Raw genomic sequence first — 18,267 nt, forward strand, 5'->3', positions numbered from 1 at the left:
GATCACCCTATAAGGGCAGAGTCTAAGTCTTTCCCATCTTTGTATCTCTGGCAAAAGCACTCAGCATGAAGCTCTGTACGCAGTGGACAATTCAATATGTATTTGCAGATTTGAAATAGCAAGCCCACAAAGGAGATATTAACTTGGTCACCTAGACAGAACAGGTTTTAGCAATCAGAATTCATATGAGATGGAATTGGCAGAACAGGCGCTTTGAAGCAATGGGACATGAGCCAGTGAGGAGTGAGATGGAATATCATAAACGAAGACCAAGGGCTTTGCAAGCAGGGCAGAAGAGCAAGAGCACAGGCTTAGGGTGTGGGCAGACAGAATGATAAAAGGATTCAGTCACATGTGAAGGTCCAGATGAGAAGAGAGAGTTGGGATTACTTCTGCTTGCCAAACATCCAAAACCGAACTGGTGGATCCTGGTGGTGTGCATTTTAGTGATGAGCATCACACATGATTTTAACAGAAGGAATAGAATGTAAAGCAGTGGTTCTCAAACTGGGGTCTCCAGATGAACAGCATCTGCATCATCTGGAAACCTGATGGAACAGCAAAGTCTCAGGCCCTACTCCAGACCTACTGAATCAGAAACTTGGGGGTCTGGGGCCATCTGTATTTTAACAAGCCCTTCAGGAGATTCTGAGGCTGGCTCAAGTTGGAGCTACAGGGAAGTGATTCAACAGGTGGTGGCAAACTAACAAAAAGGAGACCCTGAGGCAACTCAGAGACAGTAATGTCAGAAAGCAGCTCCTACCCTAGGGCTTGGGGGAACCAACAAAAGAGTTTGGCATTGCCAACCAGGCATGGTGGCTCACGCCTGTAATCTCAACACTTTGGCAGGCCGAGGCAGGCGGATCACAAAGTCAGGAGTTTGAGAAACCCCATCTCTACTAAAAATACAAAAAAAAAAAAAAAAAATTAGCCAGGTGTGGTGGTGGGCGCCTGTAATCCCAGCTACTCAGGAGGCTGAAGCAGAATTGCTTGAACCCGGGAGGTGGAGGTTGCAGTGAGCCGAGATTGCACCACTGCACTCCAGCCTGGGCAACAGAGTGACACTGCACTCCAGCCTGGGCAACAGAGTGAGATTCCGTCTCAAAAAAAAAAAAAAAGTTCCAGAACCTAGAAGCTTGAGGAGAGGCCCCAGAGCATTGAGTCTCAGACCTTGAGGACTTGGCGCTGGACGCCTTGTGAGTGTGGAAAAGGGTTGGAAACTCTCAGTTGCTGCCACCAGCGAGAACTATAAGTGAAGTGGAAGGCATGGGACCTCCTCCCTTTCCTTTTCTTGTCTTGTCTTCCTTCTCCCCCTGGTGCTCACGTTTGGCAGAAAGCAGCTGACAAGGCAGAACTAGTTTGGAGAGTCTTGACCTGGCATCATAAAGCAGAGAAAAGCAAAGCTGGACTGAAGGTGAGATGCACAGCTTATTAGCAGCCCAGCCGGCTAGCACTCCAGCTGCTGAATGAAATTCTGAAGAACAGCCCATTTGGAAGACAAATTATTTGACAGTTCTGACAGACGACCAAACTAACAGCATTTGAAATGCAAGATGACTCAGAGAATATAGAATTTAATCCAAATCCCAGATCTTATCTCTGCCTTTGGCCAGCTCTAATGCAAGGAGAAACTGAGCACACAAATACATGCAGGAATGATCAGGCCCTGTGCTGCATTCTATTCTGTCTCACCCACCTTCGAATTTGTTGTAAAAGCATGGGCGAGGCTGGGCGAGGCAGCTCACGTCTGTAATCCCAGCACTTTGGGAGGCCAAGGTGGGCAGTGGCTCACAAGGTCAGGAGATTGAGACCATCTTGCCCAATATGGTGAAATCCCATCTCTTCTAAAAACACAAAAATTAGCCAGGCATGGTGGCACATGCTTATAGTCCCAGCTACTCAGGAGGCTGAAGCAGGAGAATCATTTGAACCCAGGAGGTGGAGGTTGCAGTGAGCCAAGATCACACCATTGTACTCCAGCCTGGGCAACAGAGACACTCTGTCTCTCTCAAAAAAAAAAAAGCATGGGCTCAGTAAAGGTTTGTAAATCAGGGAAGGAAGAGAAGGGGAGAAAGGAAGGGAAGGAGCCTGTTCCAGATCTGTGTCTTGCAGAGGATAAAGGCCCAGTGTTTTTAGATCATTCAGTGTTTTTTTCTTAGCCCCCAATATTTATTTTTAAATATCAAAATGTTCAATAAGTCAATAAAAACTGTTATGACAAGAAAACATGTTTGAGGGTCAGATGGATTGACAGTTTGTGACCTCTGGGGATAAACAGGTCACTTTGGAATCACAGACTTCCTCATTCGCCCTAAATCTCATATGGTACCTAGAAGCCTTGGAACTTTTGAAATGTGTATTCACAGTTGTAATGTTCATGCAGACCCTGGCTCTAAGCCCCAATGGAGTAAGGGTAGGGTTTTGTAGCCCTTATCCCAAACATTCTAAATGTGAGCCAATGTATCACATTCTCAGAGGCCAGAGACTGTATTAGGGGTCCTTTATTTCAGGTACGACTTACATCCCATTAAGAGACCCCAGAGGTCAGCTCTCTTCCACTGACTGGTTCTCCTCCCTTGTTTCTCTCGCCAGTGTGTGCGGCCCCGGTGGCCATGCTCACCATCAGCAGGGAAGAAAAATGGTTTCCTCCTTGGACCTCTTTTTTCTTTTTCTTTACCCCATGCACATCTAGGTTCCCTAAGCTTCCCCCTATCCTGGTGCTGAAGTCATTCTATGATCATTTCTTCAACTGTCCACTTCCCTGCTGGATGGGCACCCAAGACTTGGCATCCTGAGGCATGTAGAAGGGGGAAAGGAACGGGAAGGGAAAAGAAGTTCACCCGCCTGTCTATCTGGAACTTTCCGTACTACCCGGAGTACTGCTGTGGGCATCTCCTTATGTCTCCCAATGTGCATGCCAGATCCTGGAGGTAGAAAAGGAAAGAAAGTAACACCACAGACCAGACCAGCAATAGCTTCAGTCACACAGTCACTCATACTTATGGCTTCATATTCTGTCGCCTCCCGAACCAGACATCTCTTCCCCTCTCAGAGCCTCCAGTTTAGCTCATTTTCCTCAGCATTCTCCATGTAATACTTCTGACCATTATCACTGTTGCATGAAACCCATGCAAGTCAGCCAATTCGCTGTTTCTCACCCAGTCATTTAGAAACTGATGCTGAGAAGTGTTTTTCCCAAGGCAGGATTTCAGGAATACCTTCATCATCCCCCATGGTTCATTTTGGGCAGTGATTCTCTTCTTTGACTGTACATGAGAATCATCTGAAGAACTTTCTAACACTACTGATCTTAGGTCCCACACCACATTAATTAAATTATAGTCTCTGGGGGTAGGGCTTGGGCACTGCTGTTTTTCTTTAACCTCTCTGGAGTCATTTTAATTTGTAGCTGGTGCTGAGGGTTGCGATATAGGCTCACAAATTTCATGTATTTGTCAAACACTGACTGAGTGCCCACTATGTGCCAGCCATTATAATAGGCACTGGTGATCCCACAGTGAATCAGGCACACAGTGCTGTCTTCATGGAGCTTGCGGTCTAGTGGGAAAGTCAAACAAAAGTGTACATCAATAATTAAGCGATTACAGATTGCAATAATTACAATAAAGGTAATAAACAGGTTGCTATAATATGCAATAGTATTGCCTTTCACCAGCCATTTCTTAAAGAGGTAAATCATCTATCACACATCTTTCAAAAATCTCATCCAATTTCAAAAGCATACTTTTGAAATTTAATAAATAATTAAGTGATTACAGTTGCAGTAATTACAATGAGGGTGATAAACAAGTTGCTATGAAAGAGAATGATAGCAGGGATCTGGCTTTGATATGGTGGTCAGGGAAGGCTGAGTTCTAAAGCTAGGAAGGAACTGAGTACCTTCACAGAATATCCCAAATAGAAGAGAAAGCACATTGCAGACTCTAGGGAAAGAGTTCTGCTTGTTGTAGGAACCAAAAGAAGGCCAATGTGACTAGGGGCTAAGCAGTGAGGAGAAAATGGCACAAAGGAGAAATGAGATTAGAGAGATCAGTTGATACCAGTTAATGTCGGACCTTAAACATTAACCATGGTGAGTCTTTTAGAACTTATTCTAATTGCAATGCAAAGCTTTTGAAAGATTTAAAAAAGATGTCTGATAGCTGATTTACCCCTTTAAGAAATGTCTGGTGAAAGACAAAGCTATTGCATTGGACATGGAAAAAGATGAACGGATTCTAAAAACATTCTGAAAGTACATTCAAAATGTTTCGCAGGTAGCTTATGCACCTAATAAATAGTGGTGGCATTATAGATAAGACAAGAGGAGGAGCAGGTTTGCAGTTTGGGGCAAGAAAGGGGTAGGGAGAAGAGCTCAGCATCAAAAATCATGTGTTCCATTTGGGACACGTCAAGTCTGAGATGCTATGAGACCTGTTCCATTTGGGGCACGTCAAGTGTGAGATGCTATGAGACCACCAAGTGGAGCTGTCAAGCAAATAGTCAGTTACATGAATCTGGACTTCAGTGAAGAGGTCTAGAAGAAAGACATAAATTTGGGCATCAGTAGGATATAGATATTATATAAAGCAATAAAATTGGATGAGATCACCGAGGGAGAGAACGTACATGGAGAAAATTTGGCCTAGGACCAATCCCTGTAGAACTCTGGCAGTTAATGTTTGTGTTGAGGAAGAGGAGAAGCCAGCAAAAGACACTGAGCAGGAATGTCCAAAGGGAAAGAGGAAAAAGAAAAACTGGGAGATTATGCATGTCCCAGAGGGAATGTCTCGCCCCCTTTTCTCTATTCTGCCTTCTCCTGCCTGCAGCTCTATTACAGGTGCTGCCTTTTCACAAAGGTAGGATTTCCCAAGGTAGGATTTTAGTAATACCTCTTCACAAAGGTGGTCACCTGTAATAGAGGTGCAGGCACAAGAAGGCAGAATAGGGAAAAGGGGGTGAAAAAAACTTCCCCCAAGATTTATAATACAGTAAGAGAGAGAGAAGTTAAGGAGGTAGAGGAAGAGAGAAAACCAAAAAAGAGGCAGCTGAGTACAGAAGCAATTAGGCTCATAGTTTTTAGTTGCAGCACTGATATTTGAGTAGGGGGCTTTTATATATTCCATTCTGGATGTTTCCCAGTTGATGGGAGAGAGTCTTACCTAGATCTGCATGTAAAAGAGAGTAGGCCAGTTGGCAGACTTGACACGGATCAGTGGTAGAATACCCAAATAGTTCTGTGAATACTCTCTGAGAATGACATGAAAGGCATTGGCTCAGGCCTTTTGGAGGTGATAAAAACTACCAAAATGTGCACTTACTGCAAACTGTGTTTGCTACCATTTGCAATGATTATAATTATTCTCTTACAGATACCATTTTGTGCATGTAGTTTCTTTTATACGCAGCATCATGAGTTATGCCTTCTCTTACACATAGCATCTGCTATGCGTTATGCCAAGCAAGACAAACAAAATTGCTGCCTTTCTTTAAAAAGAGGATTCTCCTAGTATGAGCCTAATTAATTATGATAATTACAGCTATGGCATGGAACGTAAGCACATTCATATACCCAAAGACAAGAAAATAAAGAACAGTACGAAAATAGAAGAACGCTTACATTATATATCAGTTTCAGTATTAATAATACCCTGGCCTCTGAAATATGTCTAGGGCTCATTATTTTGCAATTGGTGATTTTTAAAAATCTGCATCTAATCTCTACTTCAATCCTTATGGAGGAGCTGCTTGTTGTTCAGGAGTTCAAGACAGACATACAGGGATGTCCAGTCATCAAAGCCACAGAGCCTGAAGACAGACAAAGGATTGGTGGCAGGAGAACCCAGCAATGAAACTATTCTGCTAGTTTTTCAGCACACAACTTAGAAAAGAGACCACAGAAGGAAAAGAGAAGTAATGTTAGACAGCCAGTGTCGGCAGTGGGCAAACAATTTCATTTTCACAGGCAGGGCAGTGGCTGAAGGGGCAGTGTTGTGAGGAATCGCACTCCAGGTCATTCATGTCCGGGGTGTGGTAGGAGGACTGTGTTTCATTTACTTTATACACGGCCCAGCCATGACCTTGTGCAAGGAAATGCTTAATCATTTATTACAGTTGCAAAGAGATTCCTGCCCTACTCAGAATGTATGTCTTCCCTTCCGATTCATTTAGTCACAACCCAAGTCCTTGCTATGACCTCCAAAGCACCAGTTGATGTATCTACTTCAGAAACACACACAGGCAGCTCATCTGTTTCTGTTCCTCCCCTTCCTCCCCTCTTCACTCAAACCACCTACTTCCTTTACATTCACTTTTCCTTCAGCCTGAAATAATCTTCGTCCAAATATCTATCTTCTCACTGCCTCACTTCTCTCAAGATGCACTTAAATGTTATCTTCCCTATGAGGACTCCCCTGGCCATCCCACCCCAGCCTTTCATTCTGATGAACTATTGAATATACTTACCTAGTTACTGCCTCTCTCTCTCTATTGTCTCCATCACTGAGAGCTCTGTGAAGAAAGGGATTCTCGCCCGTTTCCTTTAGTGCAGTACACCCAGTTCCCACAACAGTGCGATAGGCACTCAATAAACAGTTGTTGAATAAATGAACAGAAATAGCTGCATATTTTCTAGTAATAAATGACATTCTTATTTTTGAAAATAAGTTCAAATGAGATAAACATTGTATTTTTAGACCATTTCTTCTTGCACTAATCATCCTTGCCAACAACACAACATTTGTAAAACTTAGGTTAGATGTGGGCTCTTCAACTTTCCAATACAGAAGATAAAGTGAAAAGGCTAGACCCAGTGGTGTTATTCCTTTATCTACATCTATCTTTTGGAAACACATGACCAAATTGTTTGCCGTTGCAATCTCAAAATCTACTCTGTGGTATTAACTCACTTTACTTGTCCCTCTGTCCCTTTCTAGATGGTAGCAATCAGTCTCTGGAGCAGTGTAGAGTCAGAACAACTTCTATTTGGGGAAGAAATCACTGCTGGTGACCTTACTTTCAATTACCAACTTTCTAGTGACATTTGCGTAATTTTAGAGAAAACAAACACCTACACTTGTAAAGTTGTGGCTTTCCCACTCCCACTTATCATCTCTTAATATTCCTTGAAAAGGAAATTATCAATTTACCATTCTATATTGGCAACAGAATGTCCCTAATATTTGTCACCTATACGACAGTGGAAGATGACGTGCTGAAAGCTTTCTGAAAATGTTGGTCATTACTTGAAATGGAATTGAAATTCCAATTTATTATTTCCCATAATATGATCTTACTGATAATAAGATAACATTTCAGAGATGTCTTCCCCTTCGAGGACCCAAACCCGTAAGTCCTCTGGACTCCCACAGATCCTGGCAGGGTGTTCCACTCATAAAAGCATAGGTACCTCAGGGTCATGTAGGGATGAAGAAACAACTCTTATTGGCTGTGTCCTGCATTCCCCCATAGAGTAAGGACTGGAGGAGACCACTGCTCAATTCTTCATTCTCAGACAGCTGTCAGAGGAGAGTCATGAATGTGCAGTGTCTAGCACATTACAAACGTTCGTTAATTGACTGATCATTCATGGTGTGACACCCCTATAACTCAGCTATCCTATTCAGTCAGAAATTAACTCAGTAATCGAAGTCATTAAAAGGAAGAAAAAAAACCCCTACAGCTCCAGCCAGATGGTGGGGAAATCAGACAGATGAAAGGAAAATGGCTGTAGGTCATCGAGTAAGACACTGGGCAGCAAAACCTGGGCCTTGTGCCTGGTTATATTTCAAAGTATAGCTTGAGCAAGGTTTTGCAGGCTTTCCAAAGTCCTGGTTTACTCTAACCTTTCTTGGGAGCAGGAGCAGTGTTGGTCAGATGGACAGACACATGAGAAATCTGTCCAAATGGCACCATATGAATTTGAGCTCTTGGTATACATGGGTAAGTGGGAAAAAGAGGAGAGAGACATGCAGCACTGATCCTACAATTTGTGAAGTCTTGGGAAAGAGTATCAAAGAAAACTCACTTCTCTTCCCCTCCCTGGCTCCATTGCACATGGCAAAGAGCCTCAAGCATGTGCGTGTGGACACTGCACCATGGATTCAAGCTCTGACCATTGTCTCTTGAAACAGCTATTCCTCAGCCACCCTCTGACCCTGGGAGGACTAACCCAGGAGAAATGACCACATAGGTCTTGAAAATGGGCTCAGGGCTATTTACAAAGTTAATTCCAGGGTCCCAGGAGTATGAACTAAAATGTGAGTCAGGCACGCGAGGCAGGCATATTCCACTGACTTCAAGGATTCCTCATGCTGTGGAAAGGGACCTCTCCAGAAGAGAGACAGAGCAGAACCTTCTAAATGTGGGGCCCAAAGCAGGAGTCCCTCTTGCTGGATTCAGAGGGTCACATTGGAAGTGCGTCGGCTGAGTCCTCTTCTCACATCCCTTACACACTTCCTTTCACAGCCTCAGCAGCCATGCCACAAAGAGACACTCTTCATGTGTGTCTTTTGGTTCATAAATTATAAATATTATCCTTGATCCCATGTCTTTTTTAGAGCCATGGACAGAGAGAAGCAAAAATATCCCAAGTTCACAGTGAGTTGCCTCCCTTCATATCTCTTAGCAGTCACTGAAAGGTTATGAGACTCAGGCTGGGTTTCTAACCTCTGGCCCTGAAATGACAAAGTTGACCGTGAGGTCAACTCTAGAATCCAGAGCAAAATCACACTGTCCTCTCTACTCCTAGACAGCACACTTTGCTTTGGGGGCTCGTGTGCTTGAAATATGAGCTACGGCAAAAGGCTCTGAGTCTTATGACACCCCAAGTAACTTTTACTTTAGGAATCTGAAATACAGCCTCGCTGTGATACTGTCTCCTTAACAAAGTAGTGCCTTTAAAATATTTAACGACTTGAAAAGGAAACTGAGCTTGAATTTTCCTTTCAGGTGCTCAGGAAATACTGTTTCACTTCTGTCTGAAATTCACCATCTCCTCAGACAAAGAAGGCTCTTATGGTAAAAGCAATGGCATTTTCTCCACAATTTTCAAATAAAAGATAAAGAGAAAACAGCACTGCAGCCTTTTTGTTAGGATCTAACAATAAAGCAATAATACGGTTTTGCCAGGGGAGAGCTCTGGTTTTAAGCTCAGAATACAAAAATAGGCTGACAAAATTGTACAAAGGAATATTCTCAGCTACCACTCTGAGGCTGGTAGAAAGTGAAGTTTCAAGAAAATTACATTATTTGACTATCTGATGATGATTAAGCTGATGGGCCACTCCTATGTGAAATTCTAAAGTAAAAGAAATGTGATGTCACCTTTTCTGTTCACCTCTCCCCTCCTTCCTACCCCACAATCTCTACCTCTACCCCAAACCCAGCCTGAACTTTGGGAGAGGAATGGATGCTGTCACTTACGCCGCAGCTCCTCCTGCCTGCAATGCTCTCCCCACACAGTCCAGCCTCCCTCTGCTCAGCTAACTTCTCCTACAGCTCCTTCTGGCTACTTCTAAGGAACCTTCCATAATGCTCCCCACCCTCTCAGTAACAGCCCCTCTACTCCCCCTAGATTACAGGCACTGTAATTGGTTAGCATTTGATTTATGCCCTCTGCCCAATTATACACTGTGAGAGCAGAAACCATGTGTATTTTCTTTAGTGTTTAAATCTCCACAACTATCCCCACAATTGACACATAAGTCTAATTGAATAAATGAATGAATGAGTGAATTAATGAATAGAAACTCAAGCCATTATGTTGCCACTCCTAGGATATTTGGATTAACTTTAATTGAAGAGCAAAAAGCATGTACCTGTCCTAAAGGAGATATAAACTTAGTGGGAGACTATTTGGTGGAAAAAAAAAGACACCGTAATATGCTCTTTTGTGTTGCCTACCCTGATGTTTTCAGGTGTTCCTGTATGGGGTAGGATGAGAATTTGAAATAAAATTGCCTAATTTGGCATCATAAGTGGAGGAATCAGGATTTGAAACCAAACTGGTTTGACCTAAATCAAACTATTATAAGGACTTGCAAGAAACAAGGAATCCACAAACACCACAGGAACAGCTACCGATTAGTAGCATTTATGTGTCGATTACAGTGCCAAATGTAAATCATGATTCACCTATATTAACCACCTTTTACAGATGAAGAAATTGAGACCTGAAGATTAAAATTGCCTAATTTTACATAGCAAGTAAAGGAATCAGGGTTTGAACCCAAATTGGTTTCACCTAAGGCAGAAAACCATCCCAGCAAGTCTCCTATTAACTGGAACCCTATTGTGGTGGCTTGGGGTGTAACAGTAGCTATGGAAGTGCTGTGGAGTCCTGGCCATCCAGTGTGCTCCTGACCTGGTCCCTCCTATCACCTGCTTCTGCTCCCTGTGCCATCCACCCATCCAGAGGTCTCCCTTTGTCCATCTTCAGGGGAGATACCAGAGTTTCCAGCTTCCAGTCTGTATGGAGTGCCCCTGTCCCACAGCAATGTCACCCAAATCACAGCTGCATCTGTTAAGATCAGATTAGGCTACCAATGAGTGATAGATGAGGGGGGAAAAATAACAATAGTGTACTAAACAAAATAAATGTTTATTTCTCTCACAGGTAAAAATCTAGAGGTTGAAGTCCAGGACTGGTTCAGGGGCTCCAGGGATCTGGGATTTAGACCCCTTCTTGTTTTTCCACAGCATATGGCTTTCATTTCTAGAGCCACATTGGTCCAGAATGTATGCTGCAGCTCCAGCCATTGCATCCATATTTCAGCCACAGGAAGGAGGAAGTGGGAAAGAAAGGACAGGCCCCTAGTACCTGTATAGCTCAAGAAGACTTTTCCACCCATACATCCCAACCACTCTCAGCTGAACAATGTCATCTTTATTCAAGACAGTCATATGTGTAGCTAAAAATCTGATTCTGGCATAAACAAAGAGAATAGAGGTATGTGCCACCTCAACACCTCATCCATAGCTGCCTTTGCTCAGCTTTTTCTTTGTGCAGCTGTGCTAAGTGAAAGCCGAAGGAGCCGTGGTAACCCTTCTGAAGGGAGGCCTAGGGCCTTCACAAGAGGCCGCATGACTGCCGTTTATCCTCCATGGCCTGTGAAGTACAGAGAAACCATTTCTCTTGAAGCTACATCATAGCAGTGGCTGCTTTGTAGCCTGATTCCACAATTATGCCTTTAAAGTGCCTAGCAATTCAGCCTTCACATCATGCAAAGAGGAATATTTCCCAGTCTTTGTAAGATCAGCTGGATTCTAACCACCTCCTTCCTCCCACTGCACTTCTGAGCACACACGCAAATCTTCACTCAGAGCAGAGCCATAACCCAGGCACTATCACCTATAGATTGAAGAATCAGGCTCATGATTACAAATATGCACGTATTTTTTTGTGTAAGAATGTAAATGGAGATGATGGTAAGAGATTTCCTTGGTTTACATATTGACCCTCTTCCCTGTATCTTACAATCAGGAAATGCTTGTTGCAACACGTTGTTTCTTCTGTTGCAGGCTCCTGCGGCTGTCTTGTCATGATACTGTTTGCCTCTGAAGTGAAAATCCACCATCTTTCAGAAAAAATTGCAAATTATAAAGAAGGGACTTATGTCTACAAAACGCAAAGTGAAAAATATGCCATCTCATTCTGGGTCATTTTCATTTGCTTTTCTGTTCATTTTCTGAATGGGCTCCTAATACGACTTGCTGGATTTCAATTCCCTTTTGCAAAATCTAAAGACTCAGAAACAACGAATGTAGCTGCAGATCTAATGTACTGAAAGGCAAACCTTTCTATAATTTTACAAGTAAGGGAGTAGACTTGGTCACTTTTAGACATAGTTAATTTTGTACAGATTATGTACAATGTAGTCTGCATACATTAAAGCATCAGGACCCTCTCTTACAATGTTTACAAATTATATACTAAGGATACAGGCTGGAAAGTAAGGGAAGCAGAAGGAAGGATTTGAAAAGTTGTTTCACCTGGTGGGAAATTGCTTGACCCAGATAGTCAAAGGCAGTTGACTAGAATCGACAGATTGTTACTCCATATATATATATAAGTGCAAGACGCCTTTCCATCAAAAAGGAATCAAAAGGCACATAGAATGTATTTTAATAAAAGCAAATACTATTTCTGATAGATCCACACATTTGTTGCCACAGATTTCAGAAAACTGAGCTGGAATCGCTTTCCTAAAATGGCAGTGTATTAAATGAACTCTATAAAATATATCAATACTTTTTTTAAAAAGTTTGTTTGAAGCATAGCCTTAGGCCAGGTGTGGTGACTCACACCTGTAATCCCAGCACTTTGGGAGACCAAGGTGGGAAGACCATTTGAGTTCAGGAGTTTGAGACCAGCCTGGGCAATATAGTGAGACCTTGTCACTAAAAACATTTAAAAATAAAATAAATATAAAATATAGGTTTTAAAAAAGCATAGTCTTATTAACCATGTCTGTTGGTCAAAATTTACAAACTGAAAGAAAAAAAGCAGAAAGCTAAGGATATTTTTCCTCCTGTGTCTGAGTCCCAGTTACATTCATGACAGTACTTTCAATGAACATAATTGTTGGGACCACTGAGGAATCATGAAAAATGATCTCTACTAGTACATTTGATGGAAACGACTCATTGGGGGCTGTTTCATTTTCTAGTTATAGTGTCTCGAGTACTAATATGCAATTGTGAAAATCATATTAAATCTGGGATTACAGCAGTATCACTGTATCATCTTGATCTTGGTCTGGCTGTCACAAAGCATGACCAAGTCAATTTTTTTTCTCTGAATTACCCATCAAATTGATCTGCAGCTGACTAAAGGCCACAGCTGAGCCTGAAACTGACCGTTCCTTCATACTCAACCTGCCATCCTCCAGAAAGCACCAAGGAAAAAGCAGAGAATGACAGCAAACAGACCACCAGGCCTCTGGCCACAGGTGCTGTGTACTAAGCAACCCGCATATAATGAGTTTGAAAGTGCTCCTTAAATCACCTTTTCCCATTTGGAACTATTTACAAGGAAGAAACAACTGTATACCTGAGAAATAACTTGCTCTGGGGTCAATTTGCTGTTCATCAGCAGACATCAGAACACACCCTGAGTTTCCAGATGCTGGTTTTTCCCCTTAACTCAGGAAATACACCTGTAGAATTTCTAGAAGACTACAATTCAGTCTAGCCACAAGGGGGATTTTTTTGGGTAACAGGCTAGAGCCCAGATCTGTAAGTCTTCAGCTGAAATGGTCTAGTACAGAAGCACTGGAAATGGAAAGTGGGATGAGAGGACAAGGACCACGTCCCTCGTGGGCAGCTGGCTGGAGGTGCCCAAGGCCAGGTATCCCCCTGCGCACTCATGTGATCCCTCTCTGTCTTCTTGGAGTTTTGAAAAACTCCTTCAAATGCCAGGCTTTTCTCTTTAGAAAACAAGTCTCCAATTGTTCTCTGTTATGTACAAAGAGAAAGAAAACCTGGAGCGGCTGCTGCAAAAACTAATGAGGACCTGAGAGGCAAACCCATCATGTTCCCTGGATGGGAAGGAGAAGCAGGGCTGTGACAGACACTCAAAAGGTCACTGCAAAGCACACCACACACAAAATAAAGCAGGAAACAACCTGGGCACCAGCAGTGCACCAGAGTATCCCTCTCTTATTGCAGATGAAACGCGTAGTCCCCAGGGCCTTTGGGGAGTCCTTGGAAGAGGTTTCTGGCTAGGACACTTGATGGTGGTTCCTGCTTGGTGGGAATCAAAGGCCCTGGGAATGACATTCATTTTGCTGGGACCAGCCCTCCCTCTCCAGGTGGCAGCCAGGCTTCTCACAAGGTCACAGGGCCCCCTGCTGGCCCTGGGGAGGTGAACCTGTTTCATTGTCTCAAATACCCTCATATCTGAGAACATCAGTGCTGATGATCTGCTAGAAAGAATGGCAAGAAGAATGCATGAACTCCACCCTGGGTCCATCCAGGTGGACCCAGCCATGGCAAGGCATGTTAACCAGAATAGGAACAAGCCTCAGAATAAAGCAAAAACAGGTGCAGATGGTGCATTAGAATGAAGAGGAGGGGCACTCCTTCTATCTGGGTGCCTTACAGTTTCCAAAGGTCTTTTGCTCTTGTGGTCCCATCTGGTCCTTCAGGGAAGCTGCTTCATGTCACACTACAGGTATTCAGGGCCCCTCAATGTGGCCAGAGTCTCATATATTTATACAATCAAGGCAAGGGAAAGTGGTATTCTTCTCCTCTCCCTCTGCCCCTTTACTGGGTAAAAGGCTAGGAAAGGGAAACCACCACTCCTTCTTAACCCTGGTGGAGACAGAGGGTGCACACTGGCAGCGGTAGGGTACACCAGCTCCAAGGTGAGCATGGCTTGCTGCTAGAATGGATATTTGTCCCAACCATTTACCTAGACAAATCTGAATGGGAACCAAGGGGTAGACTCCAGAGGGTGGAAAGAGGGACAGGGGTCGAGGAGGATTAACCTCCCTCTCAGTTTTTCTCACCCTCTCCCCTCCCAATAAGATCTAGTGTAGTTAAAACAGTACAGCTGTTATAATAGAAATGCTGCTTCGAGACCAGTCCCAAGCCCGGCCCTGCTGCTCTAACTGCCTTGCTGCCCCTGGTCGCTTCTACTCAGATATCCTGGGGCCTGTGCTACTTCAGTGCCTGATGTCTGCTCAAGTGATAATGCCCATTCTGAAGCCCCTTCAGTGTGGAAGTTCGTCCCGGCTCAGGGCTGATGGCTGATGGGCCACCTCCATCGGTGACAAGCAATGCTGTGTCAGTTTAAAGAAAAGAGCAGATAGAAAGACGGCAGGATTGGGGTCTCTGCTTCTGGGCCAAAATCCCCCATCGGAAAAAGCCCTCCTGCTCCTGTAAATACTGATGTAAGCCAAATTAAATAATGCATTTTTTTAGCCATGCATGAGCAATAAATTAATTTTGATTTACAGACTTACTGATAAATTCCCACTTAGGCAAGCAGACACACTCATGGGTGTCATAGCCCAGAGCTGGGATTTAGGCTATTTGGAAAGTCCAAAGACCCACATCAGAAATCTCTAGAGCCTCCCCTGCCAGTCCTAATGGGCAGTATCAGGCAATGGTTGCAGAGACCCCAGGGTGGAGGTGAGGTGGGGGACAGCTACAGTGTGGTCAAAAGGCACGTGTCTTAAGAGATTGTTTTTTTGCTTGAATCTTGGTCTGAGGGATTCTGATCCACTCTGAAAGTAGTGGACGGAATGAGTTACAAGTAGGTGTGCCCCTCACTTAGCAAAAGTCCACTCTTCCCTCTGTCGGCCACAAACCCAATTGTGGAGAATTGAGACTTGGGAGTTCCTGCCAGCCCTGTTCTCTCTCCTCTGATATGGTTTGTAAGAGGGTGCTTGGAGGAGGCAGCTTGGGCCCCTCAGGTAATTCAAGGCAATGCCCTACCAGAAACATGCAATTACAGGGCATACCATCTGCCAGCCTGTTTTTGCATTCTCCTCAGGTTCCAATTTATCAGGAACTTTGCCTGTGCAAAACAGTGTAGCACAGCTGATCCAGAGGTGTGGATTCCAGCATGCCATGGCTGACTGATCTGCACTTAAATTTGCCATCTTTCTATTTAGCCAAGTGTAGTGAATAGTGTGCCTTAATATAGGGAAGGCCGGAGGCCCAGGACAATCAGCTCCATAGACTTTCATTTGCTGCCATATAGCTGCTGCCCTTGCCCTGCTCCTCTGCAGTCACCCTTTCCCCCACGGACATTCTGTGTGCTCTTCACCAGTTTCCCCTTTGGCCTGTAGTTAAACAGCTAAAACTACATTTCCCAGCCTCCTTTGCTGTTGGCACCAGGTAAGTGTGGATATACCAATGAGATGTTGTTAAAGTAACCTGTGCCACTTTCAGGCCTGGCCCTGAAAAACATCCCATGCAAACCTCCAGCTCTCTCTTCTTCTGGTGCTGCCCGCAGACTTGGAATCTGTGAAATCCAGATGGAAGGCTACACAACAGGGGTGGGCTTCCTGCCCTGCACTAGAGTACAAGAGTGGTAAATAAACTTTCTCTGTAAAGCTGCTGACTTTTGGTGATTGTTGCCGAAGCTTAGCCTAATTTAGCCTAGCCTAGCCAACAAGACCCCATTCTCCGAGAAAGCTCTTCTGCTGCCTGCCAGGGAGACGCTCTCCTATGGCTCCCAAGGCGTAGTCTCTGCCAGGTGCACTGTCATCATCTTGCACCGTCTCCACTTGCTCCTCTTGTGCCTCTGTCCTTTGTGGCCCCCTGGTCACATTACCCATCACCCACTAAAATGAAGACCAGAGAGTGAACTGTCTACATCAGAATGTAAAGAGTGAATAAACACTTTTGCTTATGCTGCTGCCCTTCAAGATTCTTTCCAAATGTGGGTTAATAAATGCTTTTCATTATTCAAAAAGGATTTATCTTGCATCACCTACAGATGTAACTGTGTATAAGGCAACGAATATTGGGATAGCTAATGTAAAAAGAGTAAGAATACATTTTCTGTTGATTTTTGGTTGAGAGCAGAGAAGAATATCCTCGAAGACTCTGTAGCTTTAGTTTCTGTTTAAAACTTCAATATACTATTAAGAAAAGACTTTTTAAGTTTGCCCATAACAGAAAAATCTGATGAAAAATTTTCAAGAAAGGAAGTCATTTTAAAAAATTAAAATTATCCTGGAGTTTTGATTTTCACAAAATGCTGTAAGAATGCTGTTACTTAATTAAATAATACTTTAAAAAACTTTTTAAAAAAATGTATCAAGAAGAGTGGCTGGGAGATAGGAGGGAGGCTTCTATCACCATCCAGATCTGGGAGGGTTCCCTCTAGGAGGCGTGGCTGTTCCCTCCTCCCTAAGGAGCCGGGCACTCAGATGAGGAATTCTCCATAGTCCTGTGTCAGAATACATGTTGAGACCCAGAGAAATGCTTCTCCTGTAGGTTTGTGGACAGGAGACCTGCTCCCTGCTGTCAACTTGGTCCTCTCCTGGGCAGAAATGAGGAGACACTGGGCACTGACTGAGTTTCCCCAACATCCTCGTGCTGGAAAATGATGGCACTTGTTCTAGCAGAGATTCTACGTTTAATCTAGGAGTACCTCCTCTTAAACTTCTGCCCAACTTCAGTCCTTTGAATTTTCCAGCCAGTTTGGAGACAAAGACAAACTCATTCTGCAAGAACGTCACTGTTTTACACCAAAACTAGTGGCTGCTGAGTTTAAGGATCACTTTTTTTACCTGGACCCAGCGTCACCCACTTCACAAAGCTTATGAGCAGGTACCTGGACTAAGCAGAGATTTCTGCAGTGTAAGAGAAGCAAATCAAGCACAGGCAAGGAGAGCATCCAGAAAACCAGTGAAATATCTCTCTACCACGCACAGTAACTCTCAACGGGAAACTCCTGACTTTTTCTAAGCATTTAACAAACTTCATACGTTTCTACTCCACATAATATGCTTATGTCCTTTGAAAAATACATAAAATATACAAAAACATAAAATGCACACATGTCATATCAAATACCTCTCTATCCTTTCCCACAAAGGAAAGGCTTTCTATTTTAATTAATGTTTCAGTCAGGAAGCATTGGACATGAGAAAAAACCCACGTAAACCATCTTAAGCAAAGTGCGAGAGAATGAGAATTACAAATCCAATGGAAAGATACAGCAGCATCTCTTGCAGTACTAGGATACTAGGGGAGTAAGCGCATTAGGGCCTTACGAAGGGGTAGATCCAGGAGCTGGAAAGTCAGTGGAAACAAATTTCCCTCCTCTCCCATTTCTCCCCTCACCACTGTGTTGGCATGGCATGCATGCAGGGGTGTGTGTGTGTGTGTGTGTGTGTGTGTGTGTGTCACAGAAAAGGATGTGAGCTTGGCAGATTCCCTAAAACTGTCTATCATGATTGGTAAAAAGAAAAAAAGAAAAGAAAAATGTGATTCTGTATCCTATACATTAATATAATATAGGAGTCTTTACATACAATTTCTTGCCTTATAATGATGGACCAAATTGTCTTCCCAATTTCCTTTTTTTTTTTTTTTTTTGAGATGGAGTCTCACTCTGTAGCCCAGACTAGAGTGTACTGACACGATCTCGGCTCACTGCAGCCTCCACCTCCTGGTTCCCAGTTCAAGCAATTCTCCTGTCTCAGCCTCCTGAGTAGCTGGGATTACAGGCATGCTCTACCATGCCCAGCTAATCTTTGTATGTTTAGTGGAGACAGGGTTTTGCTATGTTAGCCAGGCTGGTCT

At 43.6% G+C, this 18,267-nt stretch overlaps 1 protein-coding gene across 1 annotated transcript in view; it reads left to right on the forward strand.

Annotated features, from left to right (window-relative positions):
- Positions 1–12,434, forward strand: part of CLRN1 (clarin 1) — a 40,047-nt gene extending 27,613 nt beyond the window's left edge. The window contains exon 3 of the mRNA XM_035277959.3: positions 11,521–12,434. Coding sequence (XP_035133850.2) covers positions 11,521–11,786 — 266 coding nt within the window. The 3' untranslated portion in view covers positions 11,787–12,434. The remainder of the gene's footprint in view (positions 1–11,520) is intronic.
- The last annotated feature ends 5,833 nt before the right edge of the window (positions 12,435–18,267 follow it).

Source organism: Callithrix jacchus, chromosome 17 (genome assembly GCF_049354715.1).
Source record: "Callithrix jacchus isolate 240 chromosome 17, calJac240_pri, whole genome shotgun sequence".
Taxonomy (NCBI): domain Eukaryota; kingdom Metazoa; phylum Chordata; class Mammalia; order Primates; family Cebidae; genus Callithrix; species Callithrix jacchus.